Genomic DNA, 16,617 nt, shown 5'->3' with positions numbered 1-16,617 from the left:
ACTGTTTGCACTACCAAGGCTCCTTACTATTTAGCATTTAACGTTAGAGAAAAAAAAAAAAAAATCCATCATTCTGCACACAGCCAGCCACCTTTAGGGGAAGAAACTCTTCTAAAATGAGTACTAGGTGTTTCAGTTGCATTTAATATACAAAATTGATGGTAGCCTACCTCTTGTTAACAGGTGAAGTTATTAGCTACTACATATCTTATTTAATAACCCCATTTAATCATCCTGGTAACCCTGTGAGGAAGATAATATTATACCATTGTAAGGATGAAAACACTGAGTCTCAGAGAACTCCAGAGACTGACTTCCTGACCAGGAGGCAGCCGTAATAGGATCTGTACCCTAGTCTGCCTAAATTCAAAACACACAATCTTATAAATAATTTACCTAACTTTATTTTTTATTATTGAGAGGCATGTGGTATTGCCAAACCAAAAATCCAAACCCATTGCCGTCCAGTTGATTCCAACTCATAGCGACCCTATAGGAAACAGCAGAACTGCCCCATAGGGTTTCCAAGGAGCAGCTGGTGGATTCTAATTGCTGACCTTTTGGTTAGGAGTCAAACTCTTAACCTCTGCTCCACCAGGGCTAGCAAATGCCTAATTAACGTTCCGGGGAAAAAGAGGTGTCTACGAATTTTTCCTCTATGTCACTGTCTATTTTCCTATAAGAGAGAATATATAGAAATAAATATAAGTATAGATACACGTACCCATTCCTGTCGAGTCAATTCTGACTCATAGCGATGCTATAGGACAGAGCAGAACTGCCCCATATAGTTTCTAAGGAGCGGCTGGTGGATCGAACTGCCAATCGTTTGGTTAGCAACCTGAGCTCTTTGTAAGTATATTAAAAATGCACAATAGTTACAGCTTGACAATGCACTCTAAAAATAACTTGAGTCTCAGAGAAGGTTTGTCAACCAGTAAATGACTTCCTGTTTTAACAAGACAGATGCCATAATAAATGTCTATTTCTTGTTGGATGGTAAAGTAAACATTCCCCTAAAAGATGGATACATTCTGGTCAGCATATAAAATATGGCAGTCCTAGAGACAATAATGCATAATTGTTTGTTACCCAGCAATTCCCTGACTATTCATGCCTCCTACTTCTGTTTAAAAAGGTTAAATGGCTCTAAATCTGTCTGCCAGACTCATAAAGAACAATGCATTGCTCTGGCTAGTCAGGAAATTTAATTTTATACTCAAATTAACCAATGTGCATATAGCTGCTGTCCATAAATCCAAGACAGGGAAAAAAACAAAAAACAAAAAACAAAAAAACCCTGCAGAAATGCAGAACAGATGCTGAAAAATGCAGTTGATGATTCTTACATTCTCATTCCACGGAGCAGATCCACCTCCATTCAGAAACGGGCTAGGCCCACTTTTACCTGACACATCAAAACCCTGTTACAAATGCTTTGTACCAGCATCCACCCCTTCTTTGGATAGGACCATAGATGCCAGGGAACTAGCGCTCGCTTGACATTTATCAGAATCACAGATACATCCATGCCATCCAATGATACTTTATCTGTCCATCTCTGCCTGGTCATTCAGTCTCAGATCTCCTTTAGCTTGCCTGAAAGCTACATGCCTCCAAGCTGGGAGGTTGTTGCTGAGCAAACTCTAAGTTGGTCTAGATATGCCTTTCATACCAATGACTGCCCTATGAACTAGAGTTACGAATTCCAAATCTCCATGTCTACATCAGTAAGATGGATAGACTATAAAATATTTGCAAACGTGCGGAATGATGGATCTGGATTTAAACCCAGCTCTGCCATTTCGTGCGAAAGACTCGGATTCGATTCCCAGCCAATGCACCTCATGGGCAGCCATCACCTGTCTGTCAGTGGAGGCTTAGGTGTTGCTGTGACGCAGAACAGGTTTCAGCAGAGCCTGTAGACTACAGTGGTCTAGGAAGAAAATCGTGGTAATCTACTTCTGAAAATGAGCCAGTGAAAACCCTATGGGTCACACTGGTCATATCCTGTTGTGCACGGGGTCACCGTGAGTCGGGAGTGAACTGGACAGCAGCTAACAACAAAAACAACTACCAATTTGAAGTTACTTTCTTGATGGTGTGCAACACTCCTCAGACCTCATCTCTGTCTGATGAAGAACACGTCTCTGCAACATGTTCTGGTACTTTGGCTTCATTGTCTGGAGTTTATATGTGATTGCACTACTATTTGAACCTCGTTTTCCGTAAGGGAGTTTGGCTGAACCCCTATGTGCTCCTTGCCAAATCATACGCTAATCTGGCCCCATGATAGGTCTCTCAGTTGGACCAATCTTACCTATTCTTTTCACATCCCATCTATTACATTTGGAGATGTGAGGAAAGTAACAATTGCTCCCTTTTCTGATCCTTTCGGAGAAAATCAAGTAACATGAAAATGGAGCAGATTCATTCTTTCAGTAAATATCATTGCTGCTTATTTACATCAGCATTCCAGTATAGAATCATTAGATAATTTATTTAGTTAGGAAATGAATGCCCACATACATTTTTCTGGATACTTCCTCTCCTTGCATTCAACACTTGGTGCTTTGATAGATACAGTTGTCTTTGTCAAATAAGGGGCATTCTGTATGTCCAAGCATGTTGGATTCCTTTCACTTTAAGAATGGCTAACTGACCACCCCTCATAGTCCCAGGTAGAGTTTTTTCTTCTGAGAGGTCAGACTCATCTGTAGGAAGTTTGCTTTGTATTCCCATGGCGTGCATTCTTATTTATTACACTGACTTCAGAAATAGCTTATTGAAAATAGCTCTTCTAAATCTGAAAAGAATTATTTTTTGGCCAAACACAAGTTATTTGGGGCACTGACTGATCCTGCTGGGATTCAGCCCCCTTGTGAGTAATAGGAATTTAAGGCATAAAAGAGACGTGGATAAATAAAATTGAGCAAGCTTAATTCCCTAATGTTTTTCTGAATAATTAGAAAGATGTCTGACCTAAACACCAATGACTTGGACACTGAGTTGGTATGATCAAAATCTAACTCACAGATTAACTGGGCAATTTCTTAAAACTGTATTCCTCCATCTTGTTCTTTTTCTTTTTTTTTTTTTTTTTACAACAAACTTTTCTAAGACAGTATTTTGAAATCCACACTCAAACACATCATTAGCCAATCCTTCACCCTTGGAGACCACTGTGCGAGTTATAGATTTTCAGTGTTCTTTTGGAAAAAAGCTATTTAGCTTGAGCACTATACTGTCATTTGGGTGACCAGCACGAGAGAAAAGATATGTACAGTTCAACAGAAAAAAAGAAAAAACAAATTGAGAGTTGAGCCTCATTTCTTAAAAAGACAGAAAAACTTTAATCCACGATTATTTCTCAGCTAGGGAAAAATATCAGAGTAAGCGAAGCATAAACAAAAGGTATTTTTGAAATGGAGAAAAATTGTATCTAAAAGGAACCAATCTGATATGCTGACCTATCAGAAATGCCCATGAAGTGATACGAAGATAATTTCAAAATCAAATACCAAACACGGAAATAAGATAAGAGATTCTTAATGTGTTGACACAGTGGTCTCATGCCTCCAAATTCTTACGTATAATTCACTGCAACTCTCAAAAGAGAAGGACGAAGCAGCCAGGCTTTTCTAGTGCTACAGAAAAAGGAAGGCACAAACACACCCACACACAGAAATAAAAGACTGACCTAAACATGCTGCAAGACGTTTGCAATTTTGCGTTGTCATTTAGCTCTCAGAGAAGTGTGTTCATTTTTCTCCATACTTCCTCACTTTGCATTCAATGCTTGGCCTTTTGATAGGTACAGTTGTCTTAGTCAAATAACGGACATTCTGCATGTTTTCTTCATGTTGAGCATTGTATGTAGCTCTTAGGAAGTACATGTGTGCATATGTGCACGCACACACACACACACACACAAACATACAGTTTTATGCATTGACTGAAATTCCCTTGTCATGTGAGCATAGTCTCAAAGGCAGCCACGCTGAATGTATGCATAATTGCGTTCTGTAGTGATTTGCTTGTCATTGGAGCTAGCCAGGATTCCTTTCAAAAGGAGAAATACCTTATAGGGCTGGAAGTAATATCAGGGTCACGAGCAGTCACTTGGCCAATCACGGAGTTGAGCGCAGCATTTTCATGAACTTCAAGGAGGTAAGTTGGTGAAGAGAAGACAGGTGGCTCATCAGAATCCTCAACCACAATCTTGACCGTCGCCGTGTCTTTAAAAGGCCCCCTGCTGCTGAAACGTGGGTCAATATGGACATTGGCTGCCTCTACTTTCAGTGTATAGGATTTTTTGGTCTCAAAGTCCAGAGGCTGTTAAGAAATGACAAAGATGAATGTTTCTCACTAATGACCACAGCAGCAAGAACAAATGAGTATAATGCTGATGGATGAAAGTTATATGCATTTAAGCCCATTCATGAACCTTAATGGGATCGCTCTTCATTCCCCCAGATCCCACCTGTAAATTTTACAGGCATTTATTGATATCTGTTTATTATACAAGCTCAGTGAATCTAATCTCCTATTGTTTTGTTTTGTTTTGCTCATTTCACTTGGAATTCACAAAATATTCACAGTTACGAAATTGTGCCATCAAAATTTCACTTCAGAGTCATAATAAAATTTTACTAGTGGTGGTATGACCTGCATACCAATCAGCCAGTTAATCGGGCCTCTGCTGGTAGGAGATAAGGCAGCATCGAACACAATCTCTATAGGGGAAGAATATTTTATCATTTCTGCAACAGTGTGTGAAATGTAAAGAACCAGAAATAATCATTGTTTAGTCCAAGGAGACATTACAAAGCATAATTTAGCACTAATCCTAACAACCAGGGCTTTCTTATTTCACTTGTAAGGCATTGCTGCTCTGCTGATCATGTGACTAAAATGAGGCTTATGATTTTTTAGGGCATTCTTAGAAGGTATCTATTATGAGTATTGTACTGCATGTAGGTGGGCATATAAAGAAAGATCTATGCAGATGCATACCTACTTGTGTTTATATTTAGAATAAGGAAGAGTGAGAACAGTGCAAAGAGACAGCTGAGTCTGGCTGCCCACACCCACCAACCGCTTAAAAGCAATCTGAAATTACCTCATTGCATCATTACCGACAATGTTTCTGACATATTAATACTTCATTCCTTAAAAGTCCCAGAGACTTCAGTTAATGACCTAGGCAAACAGAGCTAGGTAGAAGACCATAGTCCCCTTCAACATCCAGAAGCCCATCTGCATCAGAACCTGTACAGACCAATTCTCAGCAACTCATCGTACTTCACACTACAAAGATGCTCATCTATCAAGGCTCAAAGACATAGTTTAGGTTTCAATTACAATTTCTCCTAAGAAACAGAACTTTGAATTTGCAATGCAGATTTAAAAAAGAAGAAGAAGAAACTAGAACACAAACTGGCATTAGTGAACTCTTTCAGAACTCCCATGCAAGCTTAAATACATATTCTTACTTTGAACATTTGTGTTGATTTTTATATGTAAATTCAGTTCTAATGGGACTTGGCTTTTTTTGTTTTTTGCAATATTTTCTAGTAAATAAGGCAGACACTCACTTCCCTGTCTATTCTGAAATTACTAGGCACTTGTACCCACGAATAGATGATTCAAAATCAGCATATTCACAATTTGCCAATCACCCCTACTGTAACAATTTTGCAGTTTGGAATTCTTCACAAATACTGTGAAGTATAAAAGATTATCTTCTGCTTAATTCTTAGCCCAACATAAAGACAATGCATCCTGGTGTCCTTCGAATTTTATCAGACAAAAATATGAACCCATGAATTGTGCAAATATGACTCCTTGCACATTGTTTGCTAGAGTAAAACATGTTTCTCAGTGTCAAGGCACATAGTCACACCGAAAAAGTATATGCTTCTAAATTTATAAATAACAGTGAATAAAAATACAGCAGAAGGCTCATTGCTTTAGTTTATAAAAGTACCTTATTGTAACAAAGGATAGCAGCTAATAACAATAAAAATGACATTAGAAATCGCTAGCCAAGGAAAAGTGGCTCTGGGTTATTCAATAACTGACTCAAATATAATTGTACTGTAATTGATTTCAAACATGAGTTTTTAAATACTTTGCAAATCTTAATCCTAAACTCACACCAGGATCCTGGTATGATGATGGTGTTGCCCAAAAGCAAAAAATAAATGGCAGATTTTTTTTTTTCCTGAATGGATTTTAAACATTTATTTTGTATACAAAATTATTTACAGGAGTCTCTAGGTTCCTATTGCGAGTATCTCCCCAGTTGGGGATTCCAGGAGCAAGACCATTAGAAGTAGATTCCTGGTTAACACTCTAGAGAGAATCAGAAAGCAAGCTTGGAGGCATGCCAGTGTAATGTTGACCAAGACAGACGTAAAAATCACTGGCTCCCAATGGCACAAACCATCATCTATCCTCCTATTCACGAATAAGAAAATCTATTTAAAGATTAGTTTGTCCTACTTTATGGCAAAGATATGAAGAACAGAATGCTATTGAACAAAATAATCATGAGTATTTTTCCTTGCAAATGCCTTGTGCTCATAAAATAATGAAGTGTGTTCTATTCCTTTTTACCGATGTAGATTTCATGATGAGAAATAGAAATGGAAGTTGTACTGAATTTTTCATATCTACTACAAATAACTGGCGGCTGGCAGAAGAAGTTATAGACCATCATTCATTATTTCTATTAGTGATGGAGATGTTTGTTTTCCAATGGTAGCCCCACATCTAGGAGCAAGGAATAGATGAGCTTCATTTCGGTAATATTTGAACATTTGGCCCATGGTATGGAGAACTCAGTGGTAGCAAGGTAGGCTGTATCCTTTTGGGCCCAGAACTAACCAGGATAACTGAATGTATCTGCTCTGCCTACCTACTCTACCTGTCTGAATTTCCCCCACACCAAAGTCTAAAACAAGGACACGGAAACCTGTAATGTATTGGGGAAGATAGTCCTGGAAGTAGGAGTGCAGAAATGCAGATTATTAGATAGGGAAGGATTAAAAGCCAAATTGAATTTATCACTGCTGTGGGCAACTGATGCTTGTTCCCACTGGGAATCCCTTAGGAACCATAGACTATATGCTCAGAATTGTTCCTTCAAAGGATTGAGACTATTCACCAGTTTTTGTCGCCTTTGGCTGAGGGTTGCCTTCAGAGCACTGACTTCCTCACCTAGCTGGACTACCCTGTGCAGGGCTGAGGAAATTCCTGTGGCTTAGAGAAAAGCACTGGATGGAGAGAGAAACAATGGGTGCTTGAGAGGAAAGACTAGCATCAACCATGGTAACTGTCCACCAGAGCTATAACAAAAATGCAAGGTGGGTAGAAGGGATAGAAAGCATGAAAAGCACTTTCCTAGCCATTCTCTTTCATAGCAAAGACAGCTAAGCCTTTACCACTGCTTCAATTCTATCCATCAGGAAGTCCACCCAGCCCATACAAACTTCAAACTCACATTTCAAAGAGGTATTTTGAAGATGAATAAAATCTTCCTTGGCTTACCTGTCTTAATCTTATAATGCCATCCTGGGCCTGGGCATCAGAAGTGATTTCAAAGAGTGCTGTTCCATCTCCATCAATGATGTCATATGATGACTGTGCATTTTCACCAATATCCTGATCATTGGCCTTCACCCTTCCTATTGCAGTGCCAAGAACTACATCTTCTGGTACTGAGAAATGATACAGACCTTAGGAAAAAAAGGAGAAACACTGAGCATTGCACAAATTCCATTCATTGATTTAACAAGTGTTTACTGAGCACACCCTTTGTTCTGGGCACTCTTGTAGATGCTGCCAAGAGAGTTATGGAAAAGAGAAATATTTCTTGTCCTTGTGGAACATACAGTCTTTTAAATGAGTCAGAGACAAATAGTTCCCAGGAAGAAATAATGATATCCCTTGAAGACTTTTCTGAGACTTGGAACATATTCAACCATATGTTTACCAGGTATATATTTGGAGCAGAATTATATCAGGATATTATTAGTGAGTGTATGTGAATATTCTTTCCAATTTGATGTATAATCACATTGGCTGCCCTTGGGGATATACATTGTTGCCCAACATAAAATATTAAGCTAATTTCAGCATAGAAAGATGCAATGTGCAACACACTGAAAGTCACTTTTGAACCTACCTTTTTATTTACAGACTTGTAGACCATTTTTGATAAAATCCAATTACTAAACTTCTGCTGTGCCCTGCAGCAAGCTGTTCATACACATGAAATACTCCTCTTGTTACGAAAGTCCTCATTGTTCTGAAGACCAAAAACCCTACCTTCAAATCTCTCTAAGCAAAATATAATTACAGTGTATATTCAATTTCCTAAGAGGGCAGTAAAACATGTCTAATTAGTGGCATTAGTCCTATTCTTATTCAAATCACTTTAGTTGATGCATTAATGTCACTCACTTTCATTGGTGTAGGGGAAACTGTTAGTTGGGGAAACATAACCTCTGGCCATTACCACTTCAGTGACCACCTGCCCTACATCCAACTGCTTTCTCCTGCATTTTTTTGCCTGAGGGTTTTCACTGGCCTTAAGAACCCACTTCATCCACTGCATGTCAGGTCAGAACTGCTAGAGAATTAATGCCTGCATGAAAATAGTCTTCGAAGACTCAAAAGTGTTGGTATATAAAGTCCCCAGTCCCTCCCTCCTCTGGTAAGGCAGCTTTGAGCTATGTTTATTTACAACATTCCAGAACTTCCCCGGTGGGATAAAGATCCAGTCACCCTCAGTGGTAGCTGGCTTGATACTGCACATTTTATTGTATTTCTATCCTTTCCTTTCTTACTTCCTCACTCCTCTCTTGGTGTGTTCCTTGGGACCATCTTCAAGCTACACTACTTGGACTCAATCTCTTGTCTCAGCATCTATTTCTGGGGAACCTAAGCTAGGATAACCAGGAAGTTTTTGTCCCATTATAACAATAACAAGGGAAAAATTAAACATTCAATGAATGATAAACCCAAAAAGGAAAAATAAAATCTGCAGAACATTACCTAATACTAGTTTGAACTCAATCATTGAGTCCCTTGGGTAAACTAAGGCTAATTTTATATATATATATATATTTTTATTGTACTTCAGGTGAAGGCTTACAGAACAAATAGTTTCTCATGAAACAGTAGTACACATGTTGTTTTATGACATTGGTTAACAACCCCACAACTTACCAACCTTCTAACTTCTCAACCTTTTTTTTTTTTTTGGTGAAAATACACCTAGCCAAAGATACACCATTTCAAAAATTTCTACATGCACAGTTCGGTGACATTGACTACGCTCTTCCAATTGTGCTGTTATTCTCACTTAAGATGAAGGCTTACAGAACAAAACAGTTTCTCATTTAACAGTTACTACAAATGTTGCCCTATGACAATGGTTAACAATCTCACAACACATCAACAATATCCTTACTCAACCTTGGGTTCCCTATCACCAGCTTCCTTGTCCCCTTCTGCCTTCTGGCCCTTGTCACTGGACTCCTGTACCTCGTTAGTCTCATTTGGTTTTACGGGGCTGTCCACTCCCAGGCTGAGTGGTGAACCTCGGAGATAACTTCACCACTGAGCTAAAAGGGTGCCTGGGGGCCATACTCTCAGGGTTTCTCCAGTCTCCTTTAGGCCAGTAAATCTGGTCTTTTATTTGTGAGTTAGAATTATGTTCTACATACTAAGGCTCATTTTACCCCATACAACACGATTGGTTCAGATGATGGACAGGTTTCTTCTAGTATAAACACACTTTGACTTAATGATGAAATGAAGCTAAAAACGAGTAAACAAAAATGGGTCGTAGAATCATGAAATTATGGGGTTAGGGAATAAACATGTTTTCTAAGTAGTTTTACCATAAAAAAGGCACTGAAAATAATCATGTTGAACACAAGGCTCCCCATTCTATCATAATTGATCTAATGATTCATTTCTTTCAAACTTTTGAGATAATCCTTTTATGTATGCTTATTAACTAAATAAGCCAGCAAGGCACCTCACCTTGCTGCCAGTCCTGCACCAGGAAGCCTTGGGAGACCAACCAAATGGAACATCTCTGAATTCATTCCTTTTCTGTCCTATTCTGCTCACTCTCATCATCTCTATCAGTGTGATCACAGCTAATAGTTATTTCCCCTAAGAAAGGGAGCACATCTGAAACTTATCGGCCACTGCTGAATTGAAACAATTATTTTCTGAGAAAGCAGAGTTGCATATTAGAGCATTCACTATAATGGCAACTGGAAAGGAAATAAATAAAGAGTGGGGGAAGGATAGGAGAAAAGCTTCTTCGTTTCAGTAATTTGGTAAAAGAGTGTCACATCATTGCCCGATTTATAAATGGCTAGATGTGAAAATTCTAAATACTCTTAATGAAAGTTCATCTTCTCTGTTCTTTCTACTTTGGAATTTCTGCAGAGATATTCTAAAAGGTACCTCCAGTGTGTCATTTTCAAACCCTTTCTCTCTCTCTCTCTTTATCCTCTCTCTTCAAAAACTGGTTCTCTTGCGGCATTTCCCATACCAGCAAATAACACCAGCATGCATCTAATCTCTCCTGTCAGAAATATGATATCCTAACTTCCGCAAGTGAAAGTGGACTCTACCCTTAGGTTTTTAGTCATTATTAACTCTGAAGGATCTATTCTTATCTGTACACTTTTCTCCCCTTTTACTGCTACCATTCTTGCTTGCCAAGGATATCATCACATTTAACATAAATGATTACAAACACCTCTTAAATGACTGCAATATGGAGAAGACACCGGAAGAAGGCCAGCTTTCATTTTCTCTGACTCCCATGGAACTAAATCCAATTACTAAACCTACAATTTAAAATCTTTTCATGGCTTCCCAGCGATCTTAGGGTAAAGATTATAGCACCTAAAATGGCCCCTATATCCAGGTATGGTTGACTCCTGCCTTTCCTGCCAATGATAACTCTCCCACCCCTTGTTGCAACACTCTCCCCCTTGTCTTTGTGCTCCAGCTCCAGTGAAATTCTTTTCATTCCCATACAGGGCCTTGCACTCTTCTTCCACAGGGCTTTTGGACTTCCTTTTTCTTCTAGCTGCAATGGCTACCATTGCACTCCTGCCTTCACCTCGTTCCAGCAAATTTATCTTTCAAATCACAATTCACAAGTCATTGTGCCACAGAGGCCTTTCCTGATCATCTCTCTCTGTCAGATTACTTGGATCAATGCTCAAAAGGAAAGAAAAAAGAGGGGTTTCTATGAGAGCACAAGAAAGTTGGCAATTAATGATTGTCTCCCTGATTCATTGATGATGGCTACCTAGAATTCTGAGGAAGAGTATGGCTTTGGCAGGGAAGAAGAGCAGAGTGAGTGATCACTGATGCCCACTCAGTGGTCGAAAGGAGGAGTATCTGTTGGGTAGCAAGTGTACTACATGTTTGCCTTCCCCATCTCAGACACTAGACATTTGCATTCTTTTATACAGCGACTATGACTGGTGATGGAGCAACAGCTGAACTGCAGTTTCTTCATCCTCCCAAGTTGTCTTCATTGGAGATAATGTGGAATAAAGAACACACATCTGGCAGTCAAACATGCTCGTTCTAATTCCCAGGACCACTATTTACTATCTGCTTGATCTTTGGAAAAGATTTTAATATCTGTGAAATCCCTAAAATGGGGTTAAAAGTATCAAAATGATGAGATAATTGGTTATTATGAATTTATATATATATATATATATATATATATTTCCCTGGGTGGTGCAAACTATTAACCATTTGGCTAACTGAAAGTTTAGAGGTTCAAGTCCATCCAAAAATGTCTCAAAAGAAAGGCATGCGATCTACTTCAGAAAAACCAGCCTTTGAAAATTCTATGGAGTACAATTCTACTCTGGCACACATGGAGTCTCCATGAGTCACGTCAACTCCATGGCAACTGTTTACTTGTGTGTGTGTATGTCTGTGTGTATGCACACGTTCATGTGTATAGCCATACCTTTCACGTAGTAAGCACTCCCTGGTTGCTAACGGAATTTTGGATGCCACTGAAAATTAGAATGTAAATGCAAATGAAAACATCCTTTTATTTTCACCCAGTGTTGGAAATTCACTTACTCTGTGCAAATTTCGGAGGATTGTCATTAACGTCGGTTAGGGTAACTGTAAGTGTTGTGGTCCCAGATAGGCCACCGGAGTGCCCACCCATATCTTTGGCTTGGATAACGACGAGGTACTCCTCCTTGGCTTCTCTGTCCATGTTGGGAAGGGCAGTTTTTATAATAGCTGAGGAGGAAAAATGGGAGAATACATTTCAGACAAAGAGGTTACTCGGTAACAGATGTGTGAATAACACACACATACATACATACACACTCAAAAATACACAAACATGCATTCATGAAGTTTCCAGATAATTTTGTTTTAGTTTGACATTTAACAGTTGCATAACTGTAATGTCAACACTGAGAAAGATTATAGTATGGACATTAGTGAAAATTTTGCAAAAGTATTTTTTATATACATTTAAAATTTATATACAAAAAGAAGTTGCAAAAACATACATTAGAAAGTAAACTGAATGTCATATTCTTGCCTATGAAATTAAAGTATAAATCATAACACAGCCTCATCTACCCAGAAAAACCCTGGGAGTGAAAGAATCCTACAATTTATCACAGATCCCAATTCCCCTACAAGAGGAGTAAATACACAAATAGCTTGAAAGATAAACTATTCTGAAGCTCACAAATACATTAGAGATGAAAGAAATAAATGCGTTATTAGAACCAGCTCAGATGAACCAACGGATCAGAATCAATACAGTTAGGCATCTAAGTCCTATAGTACGATTCAACTATATTTAGATTATCATTGTTTAGCTATATCTTTTCTAAAAGATTTTATAAAAGTAATAAATACTTTAGAAAACTTGGAAAATATAGAAAAGTAATAAAGCAAAAATTATTCAAAACTACAAATTCAGAAGTGCTAAAATATTTGTGATTTTCCTTCTGATATAGTTTCGTGGTTTTGTATAGGTGTCTGTCATTTTATTTGCTTCACTAGTAATATAAAAATTCTTTTTAAAGATTTATAATTTGCTAAGCTACTTCTGTAGTTATTTTGAAAACTCTCCTTCCTTTCTCTCCAGATCCATCTCCATACTTCTCTTCCAGAGAAACATGTTAACATTTTGGTGTGCATTAATTTATGCACATATATGTGCATGTGTGATATGCACTTTTAACCACAAATATGAATATGATATAGGCATTGTTCTGGGACTTTCCTTTTTGCACACAATATCTTTGAGATTCTTTCTTGTCAGTTGACAGAAGTCCATCTCATTACTTCTCATAGCTACATAATTTTTCATTGTATAAACGTACGTTAAGTAACTTAAGCATTCCCATTTTGATCGATATTGCAGTTATTTCAGATTTGTTTTATCTTTTTGAACAATTATCAAGATGACACTAGTTTTCCCATGTCCTGCATTTTATGTAACTTTATATCCTAAGGACCAGGCAGTCTTTCCTTCTGTTGTGCATGGTGTAGCTATGAAATGGGGGGACTGGCCAGCAGCTAACAACAACTATATCCTAAGGTGTTCCCCTATACTGCTAAAAGCCCATACTGTAATTTATTGTTATTATCCTAGAATATTCCCACTGAACATTCTGAATATTCTGCGTATACTAAATAGTGTATTGCATCTCTGGCCCCAGTGAAAGAAATTTCTTCAGATTAAAGATAATTTCTCTCCTCACTTCCAACCCAAAGAACACCATATATGCTCAGTTCAGACTGAGAGTAAGCCGCTCTCTTGGCTGCTTCAGGAGTTGTATTCCTGTTTTTTGGACTCATATGTTCTAAATAAATAACATGCCTGTAAAAGGATTGTGAGGGATTCACGTCCCTGAATCATCTGAATAGCAGCAAGGTGCAAGAATTCCGAGGGTAACTGAATCTACCCAGGCAGTCAGCAGGAGCTGGGAAGAGCTGAGAGCCCTTTTGCACTTTATTAGACATTGACATCACTTTTATATTGGTCTCCCATTCAGAGAACACTCAATTGGTTAACTTTGCTTATTTGGAAAGGAATCCTGGTGGTGCAGTGATTAAACATGTATAGTAACATAATAATATCTTTTAATACAGTAGTTTGTTCTATAAGTGTATGGATCATGTCACAATATAACTCAATAGATCATACCTATATGGTTAAAAAAAAAAAGAAAATAAACTACATACTGACTTAGGAAATAATATTGGAGTTATTATTTCCTCTTCTTGAGCATAGAGAATGTGACCCAGCTGGAGCTGGGCTCACAAGGACTCGCAAGGACACATCAACTGGGTCCTGAGGTAAAAAGGCAATAAGATACTCTTGGAAAATATCTTTTAGAGAAACTTTCAAAAAAAAAAAAAGCCTATCAAACAGAACACAAAAGACTTTCTACTCTTATCTTTTTCTATTAGCATTTAGTGAATAGAAATTGGACCAATGTAGACCCTCCTGACTGTCATTCCTGAAACCTGTACCAATGACTGTTAAGAAAGACAATTCAAAATGTAGGATCACAGTTTCTAGCCAATCTGAAAAGTCCAAGCTTTCAATCGTTTTGCCTATTTGTAATGTTAATATATATACTGATGGCTCTGTAACTATTCTTTGGACTCGGGCAGACATGGCTATGGCAGCATGCTTGCCTGTTTTCTCACTCTTGCCTGTTCCGTAATATTCTTTGGACTTGGGCAGACATGGCTCTAGCAGCATGCTTGTCTGTTTTCCCACTTTTGTCTGTTCTGTGATTTCCTTGGACTCAGGCAGATACGGCTCTGGCAGTATGGTTGTCCACTTCCCACTTTTGCCTTTTTGAATATATGCTGAATAAAACTTTCTTTTTGCTTTACTAAACTTTATGATGTTTTTCCCCTACAACAAAACATAATAATCATTCAGGTTTGCAGCAATGTGGGACATTGTTAAGAGGGAAATAAACAAATAATCAAGCAACAGAAACAACAATAACAAAACCTCATCATTTGTACGCCGAGATGCCTAAATGACCATTCTACTATAGATATATATTTTCATCACTTGAAATATCTTCATTATGGGGTCCAATTTTCAATAGGATTAGAAATTGCTTTACTCCTGTGACATTTACTGGGAAAGAACATGAGCTCTTGCAAAGCTTAGGTACCACTGCATTCTAAGGTCATCACCAATTAAAGCCACCCATTGAACTTTGGAATTTGACATGATGCTTCTAATAATCAGAAGAAAAATAAGATAATTCCCCAAGGTGGTCGCAACTTTTTTTCATGGAAGTTGTTGGGATGAGGTCTACACATGAGGCCTCTCCAGTTAATTTCAGTGGCTGAATTCCTGCAACTTCCTCGGAGTCGAAAGAAGATTGGTATGTCTTATTCTCATCATTCTTTTTTTTTTTTAATAAACTGTCAGAGTGTAAGTTTAAAAAACCTGTGATGTCTCTCAAACACTTGGAATTAAAATAGTTTTGTGTTTCAGCTGAAAATAGCAAACCTAGGATAGTGTCTGTAACAGAATATGAGTGAAGCATCTTGGCAGAGGGGCTTACTTATCAAATGGGGCAAGAAGTGTCCCATCAGTCTCCATCAGTTACAGAATTTTGTATGCCTTCCGCCATCACAATAGAATATTGTCCGATATAGTACTGGAAGTTGAGGCCCCTTGGTTGGAAGGCACTTCAGATACTCAATGGCAGCAACAATGGCCTCAAGCACAGCAAGGATCCTGAAAGTGGTGCAGGACTGGGCAAAGCTTCATTCTGTTGCACATAGTGTCGCCATAAGGCAGAGCCAACTTGATGGCAACTAACAACAAGATCTGCATGATGGTTAAAGTGGTGAACAGTGCCCAATATCCTCTCTAGATGAACCTTCCACCTCCTCCTCCTAAGTTTCCCATTAGACAGTGACCATTATGGATTGCCTCAATAAACCCCACTACTTTTTGGCTTTGTGTTAGGCTCAGCCAATATGCATTACCTTGAGTCTACTGTGAGAATGGAGCAGTGTGACGCTCCTGACCCCTCAAAGGTCTCAATCCTGTGTTTGGCCATGCTCTTATAGCTAGGGTTATCGCTAGAACAAAACTCTCTCTGGTGTCCAATAGCTGTCCATTCCCTTACTCCTTCAGGCCTATGGGTGATGTTGGCACTTCTGTTGCTGGTATGCTCCACTATTCCATCATCTCTCTTAACCCAGGCAGCCCTTTGTAAAGAGTTCCTTCATTAAACTTCCCTCAATTACTCCATTTCTGCAAGGACCTTACAGACATGGTTAGCATACTGGTAATTTATCCAAAGGTCAAATATGTTGCCAGTATGTTTTCTTACACAGACATCTATAATTCAAAAGTACTTCAATGTATAATTCAATGTGGTCCAAAGGACAGCTGCTAGCAAAGGCAGGTCAGGTATTTGTCTCCTTATCTGTAAAATGAGAATAATGCTGATTCAGTTAAGTCAAGTGCTTCGGATGACCCAATTGGAAATCTGCACAGCTGGGACTCATCTTCACACTTCC

General features: G+C 38.4%; 1 protein-coding gene across 2 annotated transcripts in view; it reads right to left on the bottom strand.

Moving 5' to 3' along the window:
- The window catches only part of CDH8 (cadherin 8), a 392,145-nt gene that overhangs the window by 145,612 nt on the left and 229,916 nt on the right, over positions 1–16,617 (bottom strand). For both annotated transcript variants that reach the window (XM_004371523.1, XM_023726856.1), the window contains 3 exons: positions 12,154–12,321; positions 7,555–7,742; positions 4,082–4,335 (listed from right to left, as the gene is read on the bottom strand). In XM_004371523.1, the coding sequence (XP_004371580.1) occupies positions 4,082–4,335; positions 7,555–7,742; positions 12,154–12,321 (610 nt within the window). The remainder of the gene's footprint in view (positions 1–4,081; positions 4,336–7,554; positions 7,743–12,153; positions 12,322–16,617) is intronic.

Source organism: Trichechus manatus, unplaced genomic scaffold, assembly GCF_000243295.1.
Source record: "Trichechus manatus latirostris isolate Lorelei unplaced genomic scaffold, TriManLat1.0 scaffold00014, whole genome shotgun sequence".
Classification (NCBI taxonomy): Eukaryota; Metazoa; Chordata; class Mammalia; order Sirenia; family Trichechidae; genus Trichechus; species Trichechus manatus.
This window is presented reverse-complemented; position numbering and strand designations above follow the sequence as displayed.